Source organism: Schistocerca piceifrons, chromosome 1, assembly GCF_021461385.2.
Source record: "Schistocerca piceifrons isolate TAMUIC-IGC-003096 chromosome 1, iqSchPice1.1, whole genome shotgun sequence".
NCBI classification, from domain to species: domain Eukaryota; kingdom Metazoa; phylum Arthropoda; class Insecta; order Orthoptera; family Acrididae; genus Schistocerca; species Schistocerca piceifrons.
The window spans coordinates 897,532,410-897,560,193 of record NC_060138.1 but is presented as its reverse complement, the minus strand read 5'-3'; the positions used below and the strand labels follow the sequence as shown (position 1 = coordinate 897,560,193).

At 42.4% G+C, this 27,784-nt stretch overlaps 1 protein-coding gene across 4 annotated transcripts in view; it reads left to right on the top strand.

Moving 5' to 3' along the window:
- Positions 1 to 18,544: 18,544 nt before the first annotated feature.
- The window catches only part of LOC124716918 (serine protease svh-1-like), a 470,384-nt gene continuing 461,144 nt past the window's right edge, over positions 18,545 to 27,784 (top strand). The window contains exon 1 of one of the 4 annotated variants that reach the window (XM_047243517.1): positions 18,545 to 18,818. In XM_047243517.1, the coding sequence (XP_047099473.1) occupies positions 18,765 to 18,818 (54 nt within the window). In that variant the 5' untranslated portion in view covers positions 18,545 to 18,764. The remainder of the gene's footprint in view (positions 18,819 to 27,784) is intronic. The other 3 variants (XM_047243493.1, XM_047243508.1, XM_047243502.1) reach the window with 3 other exon arrangements.

Below are 27,784 nucleotides of genomic sequence, written 5' to 3'. Positions count from 1 at the left end.
TTTCCAAAGTACCGGGACAATTAAAACAAGCAGAAAGGTACTTGAAAGATACCTATGCTCAGTAAACTAGATAAAAAATCAGTAGTGTCATATCTCAATGAGGAACTTGAAACATTCAGCACAAGGCAGGAACATGTAGAGGCACTATGGCTCAAGTGGAGGAAAAAAACCCATGCACTGGGTAGATATGTACCCAGCAGAACAGTTCATAATGGGAGGAAGCTTTTACAGTATAGTCACAGTCTAGAACTTCTAGAGAGACAGATTACTGCATAACAGTGTAAAACAGTGTGGTGCAATAAATAGAGCCTGAATGAAACACATTTGGCTATCAAGAGAGTAATGCGTGATGCCCCCAGGGACTACCATAGCAAAATACTATCAAATGACCTTTCACAAAACCCAAAGAAATTGTGGTCACATATAAAAGCTGTTAAGGCCCAAAGTTAGTGTCGAATCCCCAGTGACGCCGGCCGAAGTGGCCGTGCGGTTAAAGGCGCTGCAGTCTGGAACCGCAAGACCGCTACGGTTGCAGGTTCGAATCCTGCCTCGGGCCTGGATGTTTGTGATGTCCTTAGGTTAGTTAGGTTTAACTAGTTCTAAGTTCTAGGGGACTACTGACCTCAGCAGTTGAGTCCCATAGTGCTTTGAGCCATTTGAATCCCCAGTGAATGAGACGGGAACTGAAATTGAGGGTAGCAGAGCAAAACTTGACATGCTTAACATGCTTAACTCCTTTTCAAATATTCCTTTACAAAGGAAAACCCAAGAGAATTTCCCCAATTTGATACTTCTACCACCAAACAGGTGAGTGAAAAAGTATTTGTGTCATGGTGTTGAGAAACAGCAGAAATCGTTAAAAGTCGAGTAAGCTCCAGGGACTGATGGAATCCTTGTCAAATTATATACTGAATTTGAGACAAAGTTCGCTCATCTTCCTTCTGTAATCTATCATAGATTCCTCAAACAAAAATCTGTGCCAAGTAGATGGAAGAAAGCACAGGTCACACCCATCTACCAGAAGGGTAGTAGAAGTGATCCACAAAACTACCTTCTGATATCCCTCATATTGATTTGTTGTAGAGTCTTCGAACATATTCTGAGTTCTAACATAATGACATATTTTGGACAGAATAAGCTCGTCTGTGCCAAACAGCATGGGTTCCAAAAACATCAAATCATGTGAAAGCTAACTCACACTTTTCTCACTATTGAAAGCCTTATATCAAGGCAGTCAGGTAGATGATGTATTTCTTGATTTCTGAAAAGCATTTGATTCAGTACCGCACCTGCACTTATTCTCAAAAGTTCAATCATATGGGGTATCTAATGAGGACTGTTTGGTTGGGAGGACGCACCATGTTATCTTGGACGGGAGCCATCGTCAGTTGTAGAAGTAACTTCAAGTGTGCACTAGGGAAGTGTGTTGGCACTCTTGCTGTTCATGATGTGTATTTGTGACTTTGCAGAAAATATTAATAGTGACTTCAGCCTCTTTGCAGATGATGCAGTTATCTATAATGAAATACTATCCAAGACAAATATAAACATTCAGTCAGATGTTGATTTAACATTTCAAAGTAGTGTAAAGATTGACAACTTGCTGGAAATGTTCAGAAATGTAAAATTGTGCACTTCATAAAACAAAGAAATGTAGTATCCTATGCTATAATATCAAGGAGTTGCTGTTGGAATCAGCCAACTCAGACAAATACCTGCGATATGAAATGGTAAGATCACACAGGCTCAGTTGAGGGTAAAGCAGGTGATAGACTTTGGTTTATTGGTAGAAACTGGGAAAGTGTAATCAGTCTACAAATGGGATTGCTTGCAAATCTCTCGAGCAACCGAGGATATTGCTCAACTGTGCGGAAGCTGTACCAAATAGAACTAACAGGGGATATTGATGCATACATAGAAGGGCAGCACAAATGATCATCGGTTTGTTTGATCTTTGGAAAAGTGTCACAGAGATACTGAAGAAACTGAACTGGCAGATTCTTGAAGACAGACACAAATGATCCCATGATCATCTACTAACAAAGTTTCAAGAACTGGCTTTAAATGATCACAACAGGAATGTACTACAATCCCTTCGTGTTGCTCTCATGGGGATGAGATCAGAATAATTACAGCACAGACATAGACATTCAAACAAATTTTCTTCCCACACTGCTTACATGAATGGTATGGAAGAAACCACAAGAACTGGTACGATGGTATGTAACCTCCGCCACACATTTCACAGTGGTTTGCAGAGTAAAGATGTAGGTGTACATGAGTAAGAAATGGTTGTGTCCATTGTGTTCCATGTCAGTCATACATGATTAAATTCGTAAAAACGTGGTGATGCAAACTGATAGTGCAGAAATGACAATACTGTTCTCCAGATAAACCTGAAATGACAAAAGAGCTTTCAAAAATTGCACTGCCAAACAGTTTTCTGAAAACTGCTTTAAGTGCTAGAAGTTTTCTTTATTGGGAGTCTGAAACACACAGTTAGTTGTGGGTGGAATGAGAGTTATACCCTGAGATGACAAAAGTCATGGGATGCCTCCTAACATTGTGCTGAGTCTTCTTTTTCCCGTTGAAGTGCAGCGAGTTGATGTAGCTCAACAAGTCATCGGAAGTCGCTGCAGAAATATTGAGCCATGCTACCTCTACGGACATCCATAATTGCAGAATTGTTGCCAGTGCAGGATTTCGTGTACGAACTGACCTCTTGATTATGTGCCATAAATGTTCAGAGGCGGACAGTCTGGGTTGCCAGATCATTTGCTCAAATTATCTAGTGTGTTTCTCAAACCAGTTGTGAGTAACTGTGGCCTGGTGACATGATGCATTGTCATCCATAACAAATCCATCATTGCTTGGGAATGTGAAGTCAGTGATGCAGATGGTCTCCAGGTAGCTGAATGTGACCAATCAATGATCGGTTCAGTTAGACCAGATGACCTATTCCACCCCGCATCTGGCCAGGCCATGTTGTCTATGGTCCACTCAGTATGGTCACAAGCTCAAGAGAGGTGCTGCAGGTGATGTGCTGTTAGCAGAGGCACTCATGTCATTCGTCTGCTGCCATAGTCCATTAACACCAAATTTTGCTACACTGTCATAATGGATACATTCGTCATACATACCACATTAATTTCTGTGGCTATTTCATGCAGTGTTGCTTGTCTGTTAGCACTGACTACTGTACGCAAACACCGCTGCTTTCACTCATTAAGTAATGGCCATTGGCCATTTCATTGTCCATGGTGAGCGGTAATGCCTGAAATTGCACTGAAATTCTTGGCACACTCTTGACACTGCGGATCTCAGAACATCGAATTCTCTAATGATTTCTGAAATAAAGTCCCATGTGATCTCCATCATTCTGTGTTCAAAGTCTGTTAATACCTGCTGTGCAGCAATAATTAAGTTGGAAATCATTTCACATGAATCAACTGAATACAAATGACAGCTCTGACAGTGCACTTCCCTTTTATACCTTCTGTATGCAATACTACCACCACCTGTTTTTGTGCATATCGCTTTCCCATAACTTTTGTCACCTGGTTATGTATAATTTATCATCCTCCTGATGACAGAGGTGTCACTATGTGCAGGCCAAGAGTCCAACAAAAGCAACACATTATTTTCTGCAAATGGTAAGAAGTGTCAGATGTAACATTGAACATTATTCTCTCCCATTTTTCTAGATTTTGCTACTTTGATTACAAGCCTTTGGCAAGTAAACAGTCCTTTTTTAATTTTTGGTCCTAATTTGCTTTGATGTTCCTGAAGGCAGAGCTATAGCTGCAGAAACAGTAATCCACTGATACTTACCAGTGGCATTGTTGTATACAAATGCGTCATAGCACTCATCGACTGTACATACAACTGTCTTTTTTTCACTCAAAACGATAAATTGTGGTTTGCATGAAATCCAACTGATTGGCTTTATACACAACAGTCTAGAGGATAACCAGAACCTTCGTTTTACGCTAGGTACAAGTTTCTCTGCACATTTAGTTGTGAAGTTTGTAATTTGTGACTTCTTGTTATGTACAATTTCTGGAATCTGTTTGATCATGTCGAAGAAACCTGGAAATCAGCAATGTTCAACTCACTTCTTATTCCGAGTTCCCAATGGTGTAGATCTCCCTCAGTGGTGCATTGATTCTCACAAGCAGTGCTAAATTGATAGAATAATTTTTCTTTTATACTATTGTGAGGTTCATTTTCGTGCGTATTTCATACTTTATATAAATCTTTCTTCTGTTAAACAGTTCATGTACAGATTTTACGAAAAAAAACTGGCTTTGCACATTGCTTAAGTTTAAGATTTTTCTCCCTCCTTCATTTAACTAAGAAATTTACAGCATTTTATCTCTTGCTAAAATCTTACTATACATGTTTTCTTTGGGCTTCAAAGGCACTCTGTTTTTTGTTCTGGACTTTTATTAGCACATCTGTCATTGTTTGAATCATGACTTGTAGAACCCTCTGAGTTATTTCATGTTTCTTCTAATGTTTCCACAATTTCTAAAGAAATGTCAGCTTCATTGTAATGAATAACCAAGAAATTAACTAATAAATAACACATACATGGTCTTCAGGAGAAGTAGATGGTTTTAATTGTATGCCCTGTTCTTCATATTTCATCTTGCAAGGATAAAAATAATAAATCGAATTCCATATTACTGTGAAACTATGGCAACTGCACCGCAAGGCCAACTGCTAATTATTGTAAACATTAAAAGAGTTGCTGATTTGAGTGAATAGTAACTGTGACCAACTGTGTCAGAGAAACTATCAAAGGAAACTGAAATTTGCTTTACAAACTACGATCATGCTGTGCAGTGTTATCCGTTTACCAACGTGACACCAACCAAGGGCACGTACTCACCGCATAGTGCATATGTTGTTCTGTATAGCTATGGTAAAGGTGTACATTTTCCCAGCCACCTGGTAAGCTATGAATTTGGCAATTTCAACAATTTTTTTTTTTTTTTTTTTTTTTTTTTTTTTTTTTTGCAATGTGTCTTAGCAACTAAAATTTTACGTTGTGTTTCTTTTAGTGTATTCTTCTTGTATAAAAAATTTCAGGGCAGGTTTTGACTTGTCAGACTGGGCAGTTCCCTAGTGAGGTGTGGTAGGGCTGTTGTAACATCTGAATAATCACACTGTGGCTACTGAGTAGCACCTAAAATCTCACTGAAAGAAAGGGGACTGTTTTATGTGACAATAGTATAAGCACTGTTCACAGCAGAGGACTGCATCTTCCAAGGTGGCTGAGAATGTCCAGCGATAATCTCATAAATATGAGAATGAACTGTCTTTCCTTCTCTCCACAATTAGTGTATTTAAATATTAACTGTGAGAAGTTCTGGTGTTCTTGAACATAAGTGTGATTCTTTTTTCTTTTTTTGTGGGGTACTTTACTTGTTTTGTTTTTAATTATGGTGCTCTCCACATTACTTTACTTGTATTTTATGACTGCAATGTCAACTTTTCATTGGCAAATATTATTGTCTAGCAGACTACTTTCCTATACATCTGAATATGATAATGGAATGTTATGTGCTTTATAACTAATGAAAGCAGCACAGATAACAATTCTGTGTTTGGCTCTGTTGAACAGTCTATAAATACGTAAACAACAAAAGTTGCTAAGCTTTTGGACAATGTCCTTCTTCATAGTTAGGTAGTACAGAACACATTTACAAATGCAGATCTACATTGGAGCAGCTGACTATTCTGTACTGGTGCTGCAACTTGACTGGGGAGAGGGCTTGTGTAAGTGGCATCTATCTTTCCCCTAGCAACAAATGCTTCTAAATTCTTACATTTGTCCTCTAGCCATTCCTGCGTAGCCATTATGCACTTACTGTCAGTCTCATTTCTTAGACTTTCTTATTCCCTTTTGCCTGCTTCATTGACCGCATTTTTATATTTTCTGCTTTCACCAATTAAATTCAATATCTCTTGTGTTACCCAAAGATTTCTACTAGCCTTCATCTTTTTACTTACTCGATTCTCTGCTGCCTTCACTATTTCATCTCTCAGTACTAGCCATCCTTCTGCTACTGTATTCCTTTCCCTTCTAGTGTCTCCAGCTCTCTTCCAAGTTTACAACCTTCTTTCATGGTTCTTAAATCATATGTTAGCTATGGTTAAATTATGCTTCATGCAAAATTCTACCAGGTGGCTTCCTCTTTCATTCCTTCCCCCAGTCCATATTCACCTGTTATTTTCCCTTCTCTTTCTTTTCCTACTATCGAATTCCAGTTCCCCATGGCTATTAAATGTTTGTCTTCCTTAACTATCAAAATAATTTCTTTTATCTCATCATACATTTCTTCAATCTTTTCATCATCTGTGGAGCTAGTTGGCATGTAAACTTGTACTAGTGTGATGGGCGTGGGCTCCGTGTCTGTCTCAGCTACGATAATGTGTTCACTGTGCTGTTGATAGTAATTTATCCATGATCCTATTTTTTCTATTTATTATTAAATCTACTCCTGCATTACCCTTATTTGATTTTGTATTTATAATCCTGTATCCACCTGACCAGATGTCCTGTTCCTCCTGCCACCAAACTTCACTAACACTCACTATGTCTGCCTTTAACCTGTCCATTTGCCTTTTTAATTTTCTAACCTGCCTGCTCGATCAAGGGATCTGACATTTCACACTCCTATCCTTAGAATGCCAGTTTCATTTCTCCTGATAATAACATCCTCCTGAGTGTTCCCCACCTGGAGATCTAAATTGGGGACTATTTTACCTCTGGAATATTTTACCCAAGAGAATGCCTCCATCATTTAACCATATAGTAGAGCTGCATGCCCTTGGCAAAAATTATGGCTGTTGTTTTCCCTCGCTTTCAGCTGTTTATAGGACCAGCACAGCAAGGCCGTTATGGCTGATGTTACAGACAGCCTTCTGTTGTGGTTGCGCCAACAGTACAGCTATCTCTATTGCTGAGGCATGCAAGCCTCCCCACTAATGGCAAGGCCCATGGTTCAATAGGAAGAGCCTGAATCAGCATCATCATTGGCCATTGAACGTCTGCTGCTGGATACAGGCCTCCTTTACATATTTTTGTGTAGTATGTCTTCATCTACGTGTCTCCATGTTGCTCCTGTGTTTTTCCAAAGGCAACTGCACATTTCCCGTTACAGGTCACCTCAGTCTTTCCTGATCTCTTGGAATCCTGTAGAGAACTTCCTTTGTACACATACAATTTATTTGTCTGGTCTGTCTGATCTGTTTGTTTTGCTATTTCACAGATTTTATCTCACTAGTGCTTGCTGAGAAACCCTCAGTTTTTAAATAGGTTTTGGATTAAAACTCTACGTCTCTCTGCTGCAAGTCAAAACTGGCAATCAACTCTGAATGTAAGCTTCACTTTTCAGAGACACTGGAAACTTAGTTCTGAAACACTGTTTAGTTTACGAATAGCCGTCCATATTAGTTTTAATGTTCTGTTTATTTCTTTTGCTGTGGAAAATGGTAGTCCTCAACTGCCATAAAAAGGTTACAGGAATTTACCAACAGGTTCTATGACTTTTTTGTTAACATTTATTGTTTTCTTTTTGCTGTTTTCATTGTGCATTATTTCAGTATCATTAAAATTGATTTTCAGGCATACTTACAAACTTGCTGTATTTAATTTTTCCCTTCATGGTCACAGTTTATCTGCAACAAAGAAAAATTGTAAAATGTCAGCTGGAAAACAAATGTTGTCCAGATATATTCCATTAAAGTGTGTTCCTTCTTCATTTTCCTAGTTTGAGAATATGGAAATTTGGAAGCTGTATCACTGAGATACATATTCTTCAGTTTACTGACTTAAACTGAGTCGGTGGACTGATTCTCAAAGGTTTCTTACTTTTTTTAAATTTATGTTCTTTTCTCTAGTTTTGTTAGCTTGCAGATGATCCATAGGTCAGTCTGTTGCTTTGCCTGATTAAAATATAATGTTTTTTTTCTGTGTGGTTCACGATAATTTTAGAGAGCACAGTGTTCATTGTGCAAAACAGGCTCATGGGTCCTTAAATTTTTACATCTTGTTTGCCCTCTTTCAAGTGAAGGAGAATCATTCCAGTTCTGAGGAATCACCTTCTTGTGCATTTTGTAAATAGTTATGCAAGTTAATTGTCTATTACTTTTGCTTCATCTTTTCCTACTTGAATTCTTGAACAGAATGCCAATCAGCATGGATTTCGAAAATATTGATCATGTGAATCCCAACTCACACCTTTCTCAAATGATGTACTGAAAGCGTTTGATCAAGGCAACCAGGTAGATGCAGTGTTTTCTTGATTTCCAAAAATCATTTGACCCAGCACAACACCTATGCTTATTGACCAAAGTATGATGATCATATGGAGTATCAAGAGAAATTTGTGACTTGTTTGAGAACTTTTTAGTGGGGAGGATACAGCATGGTATCTTGGATGGAAAGTCATTGTCAGATGTAGAAGTAATTTTGGGTGTGTCCCCATGAAGTGTGTTGGGATCCTTGCTCTTCATGTTGTATATTATCATCTTGCAGACAATATTAATAGTAAAATCAGGCTTTCTGCAGATGATACAATTATCTATAATGAAGTACTACCTGAAAGAAGCTGCATAAATATTCAGTTGGATCTTGATAAGATTTTAACATAGTGCAGAAATTGGGAAATTGTTCTAAATGTTCAGAAATGTAAAATTTTGCACTTCACCAAATGAAAGAACATAGATCCTATGACTATAATATCAATGAGTCACTGTTGGAATTGACAAACTCGTAAAATACCTGGGTGTAACACTTTGTATGGATATGAAATGGACTGATCACATAGGCTCAGTTGTGGGTAAAGCAGGTGCTAGAGTTCAGTTTATTGGTAAAATACTGGGGAAGTGAATCAGTCTAGAAAAGAGATTGCCTGCAAATCACATCACATCCTATCCTAGAGTATTGCTCAACTGTGTGGGACCCGTACCAGATAGGACTAACAGGGTATATTGAAGGTGTACAGAGAAGGCCAGTGCGAATGGTCGCAGTTTTTTTTTAACCCATAGGAGAGTGTCACAAAGATACTGAAGTAACTGAACTGGCAGACTCTTGAAGATAGATGTAAACTATCCCAAGAAAGTTTATTAACAAAATTTCAATAACTGGCTTTAAATGATTACTCTATGGATATACTACATCCCCTTACATATCACTCACATAGGAACTGAACACACAGAGGCATTCAAACAATCATTCTTCTTGTGCTCCATACATGAATGCAACAGGAAGAAACACTAATAACTGGTACAATTGGATGTACTCTCTGTCATGCACATCACAGTGGTTTGCAGAATATAGATATTGATGTAAAAATGCAATCATCTCCAGGTGCCTTTACTTTCTTTACATTTTGGATGCCATTGTTTCCAGAGTGTCATTATTTTTCTTACAAATTATCTTTGGTCCCGGAATCATGTCTTACACTATATAAACATATGAATAAACATTGGGATGTTTAGACATTTTTGTCTATATTGCTACTTGTAGTCAGTGTCATCTTAATCGATGAAATGTGGTGTCCACACAAGGTATGTTTCTGTGTTGTTTCCTTTTTTGACATTGATTGTATATTCTTGTGTCCTCTCAAAAAAATTACAAATAATTTTGTGTAATTTATCATATTGTATGATTTTTTAAAGTTATCCCTATGACGGTGGTACATCAGTAATTGTAACTTATTATAATCCAAGTTTGTTTTCAGTTCCAACTGTAAACTTTTACAGCTGCGATGAGTTTTTATGTTTAAATTATCATCAGATAGCTAATCACACTGTGGCATTTTATCCAGGCTGAAGATCAGTTTGAAGTTGACCATGAACTGCACTTTCAACTAAGAAGATTAATGTAAAAAATCTCCAGATGGATCATAAGTCACAATAGCACTGCCTGTCTGGTGCTGGCTTAGGGACTGAAACTGCTCACAGCCATAAACATTTTCCATCAGGATTGACAATAAAATTGTTTTATATTCTACTGTTTGCTTGAAATTTTCATCTTCTTTAACAATGCCTGATTCCATTTTTTGTTTTATTTTTTATTAATTTCTTCATGCCTGCAAAATCTTGTGCTATTTACATAAGTATCTTTATTAAAAAATTGCCTCTTTCAGCTATAGCTGCATAACCTTCGTTTTCCAAGATTCAGAACTTGTTGCTTGATTTAATGTGCTGCTCTTCATTGTTCTTACATTCTGCCTTTCTTTGTAGCTTCATATATGTTTTTAATCTGCATCAGAGACTATGATAACATCTACATCCATCCTCGGCAAACCATTGTGAAGTGAACAGGAGAGGGTTACATCATATTATACTATAGCACAGTCTGTTTCTGTTCCATTCATATATGGAGTGTGGGAAAAATTACTACTTGAATGCCTCTGACATGCTTTAACCAATCTAATGTAGTCCTTGCTACTTCTACTGGAGTGATGCATATGGTACTGTGCTACTTTCCTAGACTTCACACTCAATGGTCATCATTGGAACTTTGTAAATAGGCTTTCACATTATAGTTGGCTTCTATCTTGAAATCTCTAACGGTACAGGTTTCTGAGCATTTCTAAGATGGTGCTTCTTCTTTCAAATAAATATATGGTCATTTGTGCTCTCCTAATCCATACACATTAAAAATCCTGTGTTAGTATTATTTGATATGATCACACAAGTGTTTTGTTAGCAGTTTATTTGTATCCTGACTGCACATTTTCCACTATCCTATCAATGAACTGAAGTCCATCACATGCAGTTGATCCTATATGATCCTTCCAATCCACATTCCCACAAATAATTACAACCAGGTATGCAGGAGATGCAAAAGTTGACTGATTCCATAAGTGCCTCATTGATATTGTAATTATACAATGCTATACACATTTAAAGCAAGTTTCCAATCTTTGCACAACTTTGAAATCTTACCAAGGTTAAATGGTATATTTTCTTACTCTTATTTTTCTTCTTCTTCTTTTTACACAGTACTTCTTTACAGATAACTGAATCATCTGCAAGAAGTCTGACATTACTACTTATATTGCCTGTTCCCCTAAATGTCTATTCATACATATATTTCAGCGCAAAGAAAGATACACTATACAAGGTACAAAGGCTGACTGTTACATTAACATGGTGGCTCATCAGAGCAGTTAGAGTTCAAATATCATGGTTTACGTGGTCGATGTGACCTATCGACACCACACAGGTCCCCCCCCTCCCCCGCAGTACGGAGTATGGCCTGTGATGTGAGGCCTGAGGGGAGGTCATGTGGGCATTGGCGTCGGAGTGAGTAGTGCGAGGAGGCAGGCGCACAACTGGAAGCTCCATCTCAGCCTGAGCGGCATTATCTTGTGTATCATTCCATCAGTGACGGAAGAGACTGAGAACTACACACGAGGCTGAGTAATGTTAGTGTCCTGACGTGAAGCTTTGGGACGAGTGGGGCGTGATGAGGCATAACTGAGTGGGAGGCGTAACTCAGTGGGAAAAAGCCGCACGAAAGCCACATGCCTATTACATGAGTGCGGTGTGCGCTTGTTTGGAGAGGTCAGCTGTGCACCCAGCATGGAGCAGATCAGGGCGCGCAGCGACTGTCTGTTGTTAGCTTTGCCTTGAGTAACCGGCATGGGCGAGAGAGGCATTAGTGTCGCGCAGGGAACAGCGATGGCTGCCGAATCACATAGTTGGTGTGCGACAGGGGGGGGGAATGTTTACCAACACGCGGAGTGGCTGCCTGCATGGTGGGCGTGTTCGCATCACACGCACGACTGTCATTAGAAGCACTGTTTGAAACACATGGCACTGCATGTGTGTGGCAGTTGCAGAGATCACTGAACGTGAATCGTCACACGCATTGAATGTTTTTGAACTACCCTGATTAGTGTCCGTGCTGGTGTCTGCTGATGAAGGTCGATCAGGTGAAGGAACTGTGGATTGCAGTTGCAGCAGTGAGGTAGAGCCACGGTGAGCTCGTCGAAAGTGTGAGCAATGTGTTGTTTCTAATCGTCGTTTTGCCGACAGATTTGCGCCGCTGCATTGTACTCTAACAGTAGATTGGTGACGGGACGATGAGTAGAATTGCCTGAGCATGGTATCTGAGTGTCAGAAGGGTGGTGTAGCACTGAACCTTGGACTATATTCAGGGAGAGTTTGTAATGGGACAAGAAATCCATGTCGAGAATTGGTTCGTCAATGTTGGTGATGTAAAAAGTCCCCGGGAAACGTAGTGAAGGAGATAGCTGCACCATAACTTTAGCAGAGCTGACAGTTCGTAATGTTGATTCGTTCACAGTGCATAGAAGTGACTTCGTTGGTGAAAAAATGGGAGGATCCAACAATGTAGGTATGAAGGACATGTCGGCGCCTGTGTCGACTAGGAAAGCAAGCCGCAACAAAATGTCGGTCATGTATAAACGACTGCTCGGCTGAGAGGGCAAGTGAATGGAATGCAATGTTTGAGGATGCCTGTGAAGTTCCCTGCAGGACTCAGTGTCTTTTGGATCCTGCGGTCGGCATTTGGGTGCCAACAAGGTAATCTGCACTTCTTGGCCTCATCCCCGAAAATCTTGTGGTACCAACAGTGTGTACGAGCCAAATGTGGTGGTGGCAGTGACTGTGACAGTGGAGGTGGTTTGTTCTTGTTTATCTGTTCTGGAATGTAAACCGGGATGTATGGTGCATGTGCGAATCTTGAGTGCTCGGAAAGAGAAGAGAGTGAACGAGTACTGCCCGGTGGTGTAAATGACGTAGAGGCAGAACAAGCCCTGCCTGAGTGGTCATGGAGGTGCGTGATGAGACATAGAAATTTAGAGTTGTTGTCAGTCACCTGATGTAACTCTAGAAGGTGCTCCACAAGTGCGAACCATTAAACGGGGTTGTCCTCATATAAAGGCGGTAGCTTTGACAGACGCCCGGGGATGGGGTGGGATGAGGGTGGCTTCGGCATATCTTTGAAAGCCTGCTGTCCTGTGACCTGGCACTACTGGTGTGGGCATGTTACCAGCAAACATGTCCTGAACAATAGCCCGTTGCAATGTCCCTGATGAGTCATGGAAGCACGATGAGGCAGGCATGGTGGGTACCGTGGGAACGAACAGATGAGCGGCACATGAGGTAGGCCCATAAACTGGACTGGAGGTTAAAGGCACAGTACCTAAATTGTTCACCTCAGAAATGACGTGGAAGGCCGGTGCAACAGGCGCAGACAGTACTGCGGAAGGAGTGAGCGGCTGTACGGTCAGAATCGGGGGCCCCCGTGAGGGAGGGGGGCTGGGGTAGGGGAGGGTTGGTTTGGTAGTTGGTGTGGCAACAGTGAGAGTTTTTTGTGTGCATCGTAAATGCAGCCCATGTGTTAGGACCATAAATCACTGGGGAAACCTGCTGGCAATAACATTGTCGTGGTACACCGTTCCTGGATGGCGAAGCGCCGTAGGGTGTGCTCAAACTCATGTGGTCGAGAAACTGGGCGACAGATCTGTTGCTTGAGTCTGGCAAACTTCATGTATAAAAATGTCCATTATTAAATTGTGAGGAAGGCAAAACTGGCATAGCTTTATAGCAGTTGACCGCGTGTGCGTTTTGCATTAATGGCAGTGTTGCACATGGTGCTACGGTAACCGATGTTGTGGCGTTTAGAGGATCAAAGCACGTGTGTGAATTTGGGTCCCTTTGAACACTACTTGAGCGATTGATCTTTACATGATTCTGGAAATTGTCCACTTAACCTTTCACATGTTGGTATGCACAGTCCGGTGACATGAAACCCGAGTCCATTGTTTGAGGTAATGGCGTAACACTCAGCCGTTGTAGAGCTACAAAGTTTGAGGTTAACTTTGTTGGAGATCGCAAATCACTGTCAGTTAGGGGCGAAACAACCATTGGCAGAGGATTGGAGTGGCCTGGTAGTAGTAGCTGAGCCTCCAAATCCTCGTATAAAACGTTGGATGAAGCAGCCATGGCATCAAACGTAAAACCTGTTGATTTCACACAGCTGGTGCGGAAGTCGCAGGAGACAGAAACTTCGGGGTCACAAATATGGGAAACAGGAATACGGATAACTGTATACGCAACAAACTGTTCCCATAAATGAAACTTCCTGGCAGATTAAAACTGTGTGCCAGGCCGAGACTCGAACTCATGACCTTTGCCTTTGGCAGGCAAGTGCTTTACCAACTGAGCTACCCAAGCACTTGCCCGCCAAAGGCAAAGGTCCCGAGTTCGAGTCTCGGCCCGGCACACAGATTTAATCTGCCAGGAAGTTTCATATCAGTGCACACTCCGCTGCAGAGTGAAAATCTCATTCTGGAAACATGTTCCCATAAATGTCTATACATACATACATATATTTCAGCACAAAGAAAGATACACGTGTACACTGTACAAGGTACAAAGGCTGACTGTTAAATTAACTTGACAGCTCATCCAAGCAGTTAGAGTTCAAAGACCATGCTTTATGTGGTCGATGTGACCTATCGACACCACAGTCCCAATACACTTCTCTGTGGCATGCCTGAAGTCACTTCTGCTTTCATTGGCTCTTCATTCAAAGTGACAACTTGTGTTCTCTCAAGCATGAAATTCTCAATCCGTTCACAAATGTTATATATTAACCCACTTGATAATACTTTTGCTAATAAACATGCTTTTCAGAAATAAAGAAATACTGCATTAACTTGGTTGCCTTGATCTGTAGCTTCAGGATATCATTTGGGAAAGGTGCAGTTTTTGAGCTTATTATGTGTCCTAAAATTATACAGCAGATGGACATGAAAGAGTATGGATGATGTTTGAAGGGTTCTTGGTTGTCCAATCAGATACGATTATCAAATGTTCATTATATTTTGTTGAATAACCGTTCTGCCATCATCAGGCAGTGTTGATGCAATGGTCTGTATACTCTCTGCCACTAGTATTTATCCTTTGTGGGTCCAGGTGTGATTCTGTGTGCTGATGGTGCTTGGTGTATCCGGTGGAGGGGGAAACAGAGACTGCGGTAGATGACGGGTGCACCCACAGTATATCTTTGGCAGCCACGACGAAATGATCTCATGTCTGGCTGCACCGTTGCTTCTTGATAGAGCTTAGTATTGGTTCCCAGGCTTTACTTAGTTGGTAAACAGTGTCCCTGCTAACAAGGTTGTCTGTTATGTAAATTTCTATGGCCTCTTTGAAGATGCAGTCCCAGTAGTTATTTCTGGAGGCCCAGTACTTTTATCTCATCATAATTCACTGTGTGCCCAGTATTTATGCAATGTTCTGCTATGGCTGGTTGGCTTGGTTGGCTTCGGCAGGTGTGGTGCTGGTTTTCTTTGCATCAATCTTGCACCACATGAACTGTTTGGCCAATATAGGGTTTGCCACAGCTGCATGGAATTTTGTATACACGCACTTTCTTGAGGTCAACATTGTCTTTCAGTGTTCTTAGTAAGGCACACATCTTAGCCTGTGGTCAGAAGACTGTGTTGGTCTCGTGTTGCTTTTGGATGACATGTTGACTGCAAAAGGTAGAAACACCAGGTCTTTTTTCTTTTCTTGCATTTATTCTTCATCTTGGTCACTGTTGTGCTTCTGTTGTTGGAATGCCCTTTGGATTTGGTGCTTCCCATATCCATTCTTGCAGAACACAGTCTTCAGGTTTTGGAATTCCAGTGATAGGTTCTGTTCGTCCAAGATTATATGTGCTCTGTGTACCAAGGTGTTAAGCACTCCATTAAGCTGCGGTGGATAGTGGCACATGGAAGCATGTAGGTACAGGCAGTGTTTGTGACCATGCATTTTATTTTATACTAAGTACCTCCAACTTGCTGAAAAATGGTGTGCTCAAGGATAAGGACATCAACAGTCTTTGACAATGCTCGGTGATAGCACTGAGGATATATGGCCTTCCAAACACCCACAAAGACTGGATGCAATCTATAGTTAGCAACATAGGGCCACCGATGTACTCCCCAGCACAGCATCTGGTGAGGCCGCTACAATCCTTCGTAGGCATATGTGTGCACTACATCCATAATTTGACAGACTTGATTGGCCACCTAAAGGATCTAACTTTACAAGAATCCAAATCGTGGTCAGCTGTGATGTCGTGTCACCATTTACATGAGTCCCCCTGGAAGATTCCACAACTTATTCAGTGAGAAACTTGGGGCAGAACTGACACAACTTTACAGGCATGTATTAAAATCAACCTACTTTGTCTTCAATGGCCAATACTATGAGCAGGCTAATGGAGTGACCATAGGGAGCCATCTCTCTCTGGTGGTAGCCAACCTATTCATGGAGTTTCAAAGAAGTAGCCCTGGAAACTGCTGAACTGAAGTCTATATGTTTCTTCCAATGTGTGGATGACACATTTGTAATCTGGCCACATGGAAAGGATGAACTACAAATATTTCTAAAACATCTAAATTCCAACCATAATAACATACTGTTCACCATGAAAATTGAGAAAGATGGACAACTATCCTTTCTTGATGTCCTGGTGCAGCACAGGTCAGATGACTCACTAGGACACAGTGTGTACTGACTTACATGCTTACATGCTTCCAGCTGCCACCATCTGGCTCAGCTGAAAGTGGTGTTTAACAGGTTGGTACACAGAGCACATATGATCTTGGATGGACAGAACCTACCAATGGAATTCAAACTCCTGGACACTGTGTTCCACAAGAATGGATATGGCGAGCACCAAATCCAAAGGGCCTTCTGACAACAGAAGCACAGTAGTGACCAAGATGAAGAACAAACACAAGAAGAGAAAAAAGGCCTGGCATTTCTATCTTTTGCTGTCAATGTGTTATCCGAAATAGGGAGACTACTGAGACAACAAGGGATTGACACAGTCTCCTGACCACCAGTTAAGATGTGCACCTTATACTAGAAATGATGAAAGACAATGTTGGCCTAAAAAAAGTGGGCATATACAAACTTCTGTGCGGCTGTGGCAAATCCTATATCAGCCTATGTCAGCGGAAGGTTGATGCAAAGAACACAATTGCTACCTGCCTAGGCCAACCAACCCAGTCTGCTCTAGCAGAACTTGCATAAACTCTGGACACACAACAAATTATGACGAGACAAAAGTACTGGGCTACACAAATAACTACTGGGACTGCATCTTCAAAGAGGCCATAGAAATTCATGTAATAGACAACCTCATCAACAGGATCACTGGTTACCAACTCAGTAAGGCCTGGGAACCAACACTAAGCCCTATCAAAAAGCAACGGTGCAAGTGGATGTGAGATCATTCTGCCATGGATGCTGAAGAGGTACTGCACTTCCCCACCCCCCCATCTACTGCAGCCTCTGTTTCCCCCCACCATCAGACACGCCGCACTTTGTTGATGTGCGGAATCACACCTGGACCTTCAAGGAAGAGCAGACAGACCATTCCATCAGGAACACCTGATTATGGCAGAATGGTTATTCTCCAAAATATCTTGGGCATTCAATGACCGTATCTGGCTAGACACCTGAGAACCCTTCAAACAGTATATATGCCCGGAAAGCCTCAGCTCACATAGGCATGGGTGATAGTTTTGTGTATCACCTCTGCTTCCCTTTTTATAGGCAGGTGTAATCTACTTTTGTCCAAATACTTGGTAATGTTTTCAGCCTGCATTGTATCTCTTCATGCAAATATATTGTGTGCAAACCCTCTGTGCAGCCACTCTTAGTATACAAGTCTGAGATCGACAGGTCAGATGTACTAGCCACTGAGCTGGTGCCTAGATTGAAGGGGGGAGAGGGGGAGAGATCCAACCATCTAGGAATGTTTTTATTTTTTCTTTCTGACAGACTAATTCATTGTCTTTAGTGTTAAACCAACAGCAAGGATTTCGCATCTACGAATTTTTCTCTGGCCAGGTGCACACATCCCTTCCATCATTCATTCAAGAAGAGATTACATAATCTTATACTTGTTATTTCAGAAAATGGATGATGAGCACGCTGTTAAGTGTTACACAATTTCTGAAGTTCACATTTTTATCAGCATGTCAGAATGGCAGTTTAATTGTGACATAATTATCACAACGATTCTCAACATTTTCTGGTACAAATATAATGGAGATGTTTTTGTAATACCCATAGGTGATGATTGATGAGATATGTTTTGATCACTGGAATTGTAAGTCCAAGATTGGATAGATTTTGTCATTGAAAAATAGTAAGGAAGGTCTGAGTGGTTGTCTTATGTGATGGCTTATTTTATTTGCATATATGAGATATGCTTTGAATAGTAGTTTTTCAAATACTAATTCCTCTAAAGAGAATTCAACATATGGTGGTTCATATATTATATTAAAATTTAAGTGACTGTGAACTATACTTCACTATGGTGGCAGTATCTTAACTTATTTTATTTGAATATAAATCAAAGATTGGTTACAATGCAGCACTTTCAGACTGCTTGAAATGCTATGAAGCATGGCCTCAAAAACATATGGTCTGAGATAAAGGCATTTTGTTTGCTCAACCCTTGGGTTGTGAACTTTTAACATTAGATAAAGAAGAGATAAATTTCTTCCTAGTACTCTGCAAGTCATAAGTTTCTTTTAGCATTTTTCACCAGTGTAATCAATTTTAAAGTCTTGTGTAATATGAAATTGCTCAGTGCGCACATCGCAGTAAAGGAAGATAAGTGTAGTTGTGGATGAATAGTATGACAGATTTGTTTATTGATGATGGATGTTATCTCACAACATTAAGTGGTTGTTAACATGAAGTTGTTTATATTATTTTGTGTCCTACAAGCATCACAGTTTACTTTTTCTGTAAGTAGTTCTTTTTAGTACTTGTATTGCTGCTTAATTGTTTTAATTGCTGTTTCAGTGTCATAACCCTGCTTTATTATGTGATTCTACTTTGTTATGTTTTCTTCCCCAACTTTTTGAGTCTCATAAAACTGATCAGATGTTAATAAATTATAAAGATTAGTTGATGATGGAGTCACAACATGGTTTATTAAACTACCTACTCTCCAAAAATGTGTTACAATATGTGTCTTTCATTAAAGTTGCACTGCTTTTGTCAGTAACTGTTCAGGATTGCATTTAGGTAATTCTTTCATCTCCTTAATGAATCTCTTCCATCATTAATATAAAGTAAAACACACGTAAACAGAAACAAGCAGTGCCAAGCTACAAGTTTAAACTTAACCTCCGTTCGTAAATGTCACACTTAAATGACTAAAATTGTGATTGTCTTCTCCAACTCAGTGAAATGCAATGGAAGTTGGCACATCTGAACAATGATGGGTGATACCATGGACTTTCCCTTTTGTGTTTCACTCTGAATTAACTGCGAAGTCAGCACTTCTCTTAATCATTACATACTGCAAATCTTACAGGCAGAGTATTTTCTGTCTCAGCTTGGCACCCCAAGTCTAGGCTTATGCCACTTGCACCTTACACCAGCCCTGGATCTCTCACATTTCTCATTCAAGCCCTCAAACTAAAGCATGGAAAAATTTGTGAAATACTGTCTTTTGTATCAGCTTGATGTAAGTTAGTGCACATATTCATTTCATTTCCCACATTTACACCAATAATGTCTATGTCAACCACAAAAATACACTTACAATTAAAAATATTTGCTACAGCCACACAGTACAATTATGCACTGTGAAGCATTTGTCAACGATTCCGATGGATACAAAAGTAACAGAAATATTCACTAAATATAATACTACTCCACGTTGCCACTTACTAGAAGGTAAAGTGCTCTAAACTACAATCTAAAGAAGCTGCCATATAAAGCAATGAAATATACTGATACAAATACCTGTTGACAATCTAATCCAAGAAGCAGTATCCAACAGAGTGCAGTTATGAATTTGCTTTTAAACTAAAGTTACACAGTGGATAAAGACCATGACATGCAAAAAGGAATTTAACCTCTTATTACAATAGCTAGAGACTACAACATGACTATATGTGTGAGGGAAACTAAAACCATGGCTGTTGTAGGATATGACCCAATAAGAACAAAAACAGTGGTGAACAATACAGTAGAGGAACAGGTCAGCAGTTTTAATTATTTGGATGCAATAGCACATGCAAGTATGATAACAATGTAGACAAGAAATTAGAAAAAATTGGAAACATTTGTGGAACTTTAACAGACACCAGTACTTTATAAACAAGACACAAAATATAATAAAAATGAAGTTTCATGTGGTAATGACTATCTCAGCATCACTCTATGGAAGTGAGATGTGGGTCATTTGCAAATGACAAGAAAGTAATATCCTGGCAGCTGAAATGAGCTTTCTTAGGGCTGCGAAAGACTGTGCCAGAGTAGATAGATTAACAAGTAATTAAATTCATTTGTTGTTAGAAACGAAATTGAACACAACAGAAGAAAATGGAGTGGGTATCTCAACTACCTTACAAAGACGAATTGTAATCTGGTAGGCTGAAGAAGTCTGGGAAGGTTGAGGAAGAGTTGGGCATTATAACAAGCAAGCACCTAACATTTGAAGTGCAGAAAAGAAGTTTTTTCTTTCTGAACAGTTCCATCTCTACTATAGAGCACTTCCTAAAATAGAAATAATCAGTACATTACTAACATGTAATGCTATATAAATACACTTTTTACAGAAATATGTCAATTGACAAATTCCATATCAAGGAATGTACATGATCAGCCACAATGGTCAAATAATCCTAGGCAGTAATGTGACCTTTTAGAGCATCCATGGGCTCATGGAATACCACAATATGGCTGCCCAAATCATCATTGTATCCCCACCATATTTCACTCTTGGGACATAAAATTGCCAAGAAGTTAGAGATTATGTGAAACATGACTCATCTGACCTAATGGCTTTCTTCCATTGCTCCATATGTCAGGTTTTATGATTTTGGGACCATGTTTTCCTCTTACTGGTATTTGTATCACTGATGTGTAGTTTTGGAATTCTGGTTTTCCCTGTAATTCTGAGCTTATTCAGCTCCCTTCATGTTGTTTTGGTGATGACTGGTTTCACAAAAGCAAAATTCAGTTCTGCAGTTACTTTTGCAGCTGTTGTCCTTTATATTTCATCAGTCCTCTACAGTGAATGTCCATCACAATCAGTTGACACACACTTTCATCCACATTGTGAATTAGAGAATGATGTTTTTCTGCTTTCCCTGCATGTGATATAAATCTCTGATATGGAACATCTTGAAACACCAAACATTTCAGCTACCTTGGTTACAAAAGCATCCACCATACAAGTCCCCCCAGGGGATCCACACCTCTTTTGTGGATACGTGCGTAGCGAGCACGGGGCCCCGAGCTAATGTGGCCTTCCTTCCTTTCCGGGCTGCATACCTTCCCTTTCCGCATCCTTCCCCTTCCCCTGTCTTCACCCCCCCCCCCACACCTCTGGCTCTTTCCTTCACTTTCTCCCCCTCTGGGAGTATGGTTTGCGCCTACGTCCGGAGACGGACGCTTGTAAATGTACCGCATTCTTCTTCTTCCTTGCTTGTATGTCTTCTTCCTTCCTTTGTCCTTCTCCTTTCCTTACCTCTTCTCTTTACCCTTTTCTCCGCTGCGGCGCTTGAGACCCCCTCTTCTTTCCTTTCCCTTTCTCTTTCTTCCTCCCTGTGCGTGTCTGAAGGCCGACCCACGCACTTCCATGCGTAGCCGGTGACGGGGTAACGCGTAATTCCCCGCCCCGGGTAGACAGGTAGGACACGTACGTACCCCCTGGTAAAGGCCAGGCCCAGGGAGGGGTGATTACCCGAGCTGATACCTTCCGAAAGTGCCGATTGGTCCCTCCGTCCGTTTGTCGGGAGGTGTGACCTGAGGTGTGAACAATCACCTAAGGCGGGTGTGCCCTCGGTGAGGGCCCCCACAAGGGAGGAGCGCGCCATCGGAGACGCCGGTAATCATGGGGGATTCTTCCGCAATGGTTTCCTCACCTTCCACTATGTCTGCTCACAAACGTAAGTTCACTGAGTCTCAGCCACAGACGGTTCTTCCATCGTTGCCACAGTTCCTTGTTGTTTCTCGGTCTGACGAAGGTCACGACTTTTCCACGGTCAACCCTTTCATTATTCAGAAAGGTGTCAACGCAATTGCGGGTCCTGTAAAGTCTTGTTCCAGATTACGGAATGGTACCCTGTTGTTAGAAACACACAGTGCCCTCCAGGCTCAAAAATTGCTGCGTACTTCTCTGCTCCACACCTTCCCTGTCCGGGTGGAACCGCACCGTACCTTAAATTCCTCGCGTGGAGTCGTTTATACACGCTCCCTCGATGGATTGTCTGACGAAGAAATTCAGCACTACCTATCTGACCAGGGCGTCACCGCTGTTCGTCGGGTTATGAAAAGGGTTGACTCGAACATCATTCCAACCCGCACTGTCTTCTTGACATTTGACAAAGTTCAACTCCCATCAAAAATCAAAGCAGGCTATGAGATAATTTCCGTTCGCCCTTATGTCCCAAACCCTACGCGTTGCTATCGATGTCAGCGGTTCAATCACACCAGCCAGTCCTGTTCCAATCCGGCCAAATGTGTTACGTGTGGCAAGGATGCCCATGAGGGTGCTTGTCCACCTCCATCCCCACACTGCATCAACTGTATGGGTGACCACGCTGCTTCCTCTCGAGATTGCCCCGTTTTTAAGGATGAAAAGCTCATCCAGGAAATAAGAGTGAAGGAAAAGGTGTCGACCTTTGCTGCTCGAAAGTTACTCGCCAGTCGACAGCCCACTGTGCCTCAGAAAGGAAAATACAGCACTGTCCTTGCTTCTCCTCGGCCAACAAAGGAGGCGGCCACGCAGACTTGCGACCTCACATTTAGTACCACGGTCGTCAGATCGGCCAGCGCAAAGATCGCCCGTTCAACCTCACCACTTTCGCCTGCCCACTCTATGGCTCACCCTTCGTCGGGTTCTGCTAAATCTCGAGCCCAAAAGTCAGACGCCAAGTCTTCGAAAAAAGAGCATTCTCGTGAAGAGTTTTTACGTACTGCAACTTCACAACCATCGGTTCCTCCTTCATCTAAACATCATACCTCCAAGAAGGCTACGAAGAAACACAGTTCCTCTCCTTCTCCGCCAAGGCGTGTCCCAACTACAGCACCACCTGGCGGAAATCGCCCTCGGCCATCTTCCGTGTCGCCGAGGCGCACTGCTGGTGGCCGGTCAACTGGCCGATCGTTGGTGGCAGGAGCTGCTCCTGACCAACCTATGGATCAGGATCTTCTGCCTTCGACTGAATGCCATTCCATGCTGTCGGTCGCAAGCTCTGAGCAGTCGTTGAGTTGACAGCACCCTTGGTCACGTTTCTCCATTTTCTGTTCACCCTATGTCCATTATCCACTGGAATATCCGCGGCATTCGCGCCAATCGGGATGAATTGTCGATCCTCTTACGATCCTACTCGCCGGTCATCTTCTGTCTTCAGGAAACAAAGCTGCGTCCCCATGACCGCTTTGTTCTCCCTCATTTTCAGTCCGTCCGATATGACCTCCCCTCTGTTGAAGGCACTCCAGCCCATGGAGGACTCATGATTCTGCTCCATGATACTCTCCATTATCACCCAATCCATTTAAACACTTCCTTCCAAGCTGTCGCCGTCCGTCTTTCCCTTTCTGGATACACGTTCTCTCTATGTACGGTATACATTCCATCGTCTACACCACTGGCACGAGCTGATCTCCTTCATCTTCTTGATCAGCTTCCAACCCCCTATTTGCTGGTTGGGGACTTCAATGCCCACCACCCGCTTTGGGGATCTCCACATCCTTGTCCACGTGGCTCACTATTGCTAGACATCTTCCACCAAGCGGATCTAGTCTGCCTCAACACTGGGGTCCCCACGTTTTTGTCTGCCTCCACGGCAAATTTATCTCATTTGGACCTTGCGGTCGGTACTGTTCCGCTAGCCCGGCGCTTCGAATGGTTCGCCCTTGATGATACACACTCGAGTGACCACTTTCCATGTGTCCTTCGACTGCAGCCTCAACTGCCATATCTGCGCTCGCGACGCTGGAAGTTTGCCCAAGCTGATTGGACACTTTTTTCGTCTCTAGCGACATTCGATGACCGTCGCTTTCCCAGCGTCGACGATGAGGTCACACATTTTACCGACGTTATTCTAACAGCTGCGGAACGTTCAATACCACGCACCTCCGAATTGCCCCGGCGCCCCCCAGTTCCTTGGTGGAACGAGGCATGCCGTGACGCAATACGTGAGCGGCGACGTGCTCTTCGCATTTTCCGTCACCATCCAACTTTGGCCAACTGTATCCGATATAAGCAGCTCCGTGCGCGATGCCGTCGCGTCATCCGCGATAGCAAGAAGGCAAGTTGGCAATTCTTTATTGGCTCATTTAACACCTTCACTCCCTCCTCGGAAGTTTGGAGTCGGCTTCGACGGTTCTCAGGCGCGCCTAGTTTCTCCCCGGTCTCTGGGCTCACTGTCGCGCATGATACCTTAGTGGACCCCGTCGCAATTTCTAACTCATTGGGTCAGCACTTTGCTGAGATTTCGAGCTCTTCAAATTACCCGCCAGCGTTTCTCCCGAAGAAACGTGCAGCGGAAGTGCGACATCTTGCTTTCTCCTCTCAAAATCGCGAAAGCTACAATACTGTTTTCTCCATGCGCGAACTCCAACATGCACTCTCTTCTTCTCGCTCCTCCGCCCCAGGACCGGATGGTATCCATGTCCAAATGTTGCTGCATTTATCAACCCATAGCCTGCGCTACCTCCTTTGCCTTTATAATCGAATTTGGACCGACAGTACCTTCCCCAGACGATGGCGGGAAGCTATTGTCATTCCCGTTCCGAAACCTGGAAAGGACAAACATCTCCCCTCTAGCTATCGCCCCATTTCTCTCACGAGTAGTGTCTGTAAGGTTTTGGAGCGTATGGTGAATTACCGTTTAGCTTGGTGGCTGGAATCCCGCAGTCTTTTAACACCAGCCCAATGCGGATTCCGACAACATCGTTCTGCCGTTGACCATCTTGTTGCTCTCTCCACTTATATCATGAACAATTTCCTCCGGAAACGCCAAACGGTAGCAATATTTTTTGATCTGGAGAGAGCATACGATACCTGTTGGAGGACAGGCATCCTCCGCACACTGTTCTCTTGGGGCTTTCGAGGCCGGCTGCCCCTTTTTCTTCGCGAATTTATGGCAGAGCGCACATTTAGGGTGCGGGTGAACACTACTCTATCCCGTATTTTCTCCCAAGAAAACGGGGTACCCCAGGGCTCCGTGCTGAGTGTTGTACTGTTTGCCATTGCCATTAATCCAATTATGGATTGTCTCCTTCCTGATGTCTCGGGCTCCCTCTTTGTGGACGATTTTGCGATCTACTACAGCTCTCAACGGACCAGCCTTCTTGAAAGACGTCTTCAAGGATGTCTCGATCGCCTCCACTCGTGGAGCATCGAAACCGGCTTCCGTTTCTCACCCAGTAAGACCGTTTGTGTTAATTTTTGGCGACGTAAGGAGTTTCTTCCGCCCTCCTTACATCTAGGTCCTGTCAACCTTCCGTTCTCCGACGTCGCTAAATTCTTGGGTCTTATGTTTGACAGAAAACTGTGCTGGTCCTCCCACGTTTCCTATCTTTCGGCTCGCTGTCTGCGTTCCCTTAACACCCTCCGTGTCCTGAATGGCACCTCTTGGGGAGCGGACCGAGTGGTCCTTCTCCGCCTCTATCGCGCCTTAGTGCGCTCGAAATTGGATTATGGAAGCATAGTCTACTCCTCTGCTCGGCCGTCTATTCTTCGGCGTCTCGACTCTATCCACCACCGTGGATTACGTTTAGTGTCTGGAGCTTTTTACACCAGCCCTGTGGAAAGCCTTTATGCTGAGACTGCTGAACCTCCGCTATCCAATCGGCGGACAGTCCTTCTGAGTCGTTATGCTAGCCATTTGTCTTCCATGCCTGCTAATCCAGCCCATGACCTTTTTTTCGACGCCTCCCTTGATGTCGGGTATGCAGGCCGCTCCTCCTCCCTACTACCCCCGGGAGTCCGCTTCCGTCAACTGCTCCATTCTCTTTCCTTCCGCTTTCCTAAAACCTTCTTGACAACTTGGGGTACAGCACCGCCTTGGCTCCGTCCCCGGATCGACTTGCTCAGAGACCTATGTCAATTTCCCAAGGATGGTACCCCTACACTTGTTTACCGTCGGGCATTTGCTGCTCTATGTGCACAAATGACGGAAGCCACATTTATTTACACCGATGGCTCGAAAACATCGTTAGGTGTAGGGAGTGCCTATCTCGTTGGCGACACCCCAAATCACTTTCGGCTTCCCGACCAGTGTTCGGTTTATACTGCGGAGCTTTACGCTATTCTCCAGGCTGTCCACTACATCCGCCGCCATCAGCAGATACAGTACGTAATCTGCTCAGATTCTCTCAGCTCTCTCCTAAGTCTCCAAGCTCTTTACCCTGTGCACCCTCTGGTCCACCGGATTCAGGACTGTCTGCGCTTGCTCCACCTGGGGGGCGTCTCAGTGGCGTTCCTCTGGCTCCCAGGACACGCTGGTATCTGTGGAAATGAGGCGGCCGATATAGCGGCCAAGGCTGCAGTCTCTCTTCCTCGGCCAGCTATTCAGTCTCTTCCGTTTACCAATCTACGGAGCGGTTTATGTCGCCAAGTTGCTCATTTATGGCATGCGCATTGGTCAACACTTCCCCATAATAAATTGCGGGCAGTGAAAGCCCTTCCTTGCGCATGGACCTCTTCCTCCCGATCGCGTCGTCGGGAGGAGGTAATTTTAGCTAGACTCCGGATAGGGCACTGTCTTTTTAGTCATCGACATCTTTTAAGCGGTGATCCTCCCCCACTCTGTCCCCACTGCTCTCAGCCGTGGACGGTCAGACACCTTTTAATTGAATGCCCCTATTTTAATCCGTTACGCTCCCGTCTACAGCTATCGCCTGATCTATCGTCGATTTTAGCAGATGACACGCGCTCAGCTGACCGCGTTCTACAGTTTATTAGTGACAGTGAAATGACGTCAGTCATTTGAAGCCTTTTTTTTGGGGGACAACCAACCCCTTTCTATAGTGGATTTTTAAGCATTCCTTCTGCCTTTAGTTTCTCAAATTTTATGACTTTGTTCCCATTGCTGCTGATTTTAAATTTCGTTTTTTTCCTGTTTTCTACGTCACGGACTGGGCGCTAATGACCATAGAAGTTTTGCGCCCTAAAACCACAAAAAAAAAAAAAAAAAAAAAAAAAAAAAACCCATACAAGCATCTACCATACAAGCACCAAAAATTTGCACATGTTTGAAGTAATTTATCTCTGATGTAATTCATCTCTGATTAGATTAGATTAGTTTTTCGTTCCATAAATCCACGCTGAAGAGATCCTTGTGGATGTGGAACATGTCAATTTTTTTAATTTATAAATCTGAAATAACAATACTAATAGTATGAATATATACAATACATCATTTGTTTCTGTTAAAAAATTCGTCAGTGGAGTAGAAGGAGTTGGCCACTAGTAAGTCTTTCAGGCTCCTTTTAAACTGATCTTTATTTGTAACTAAATTTTTTATGTTTGCTGGCAAATTATTGAAGATAAGTGTTCCTGAGTAGTGGACTCAGCTGTGAAGAACACTGTCACGACATGACTGACATTTGCAATGTATTGAGCACATTTCAAAGATGCCATTCATGGTCAAATACAACAGTACAACCTGCAGGCTTGGCTAGCTTCTGCGGTTATGTTCAAGCACACATTTCTCATGATGCTTCCATATTTTTGTCAAAC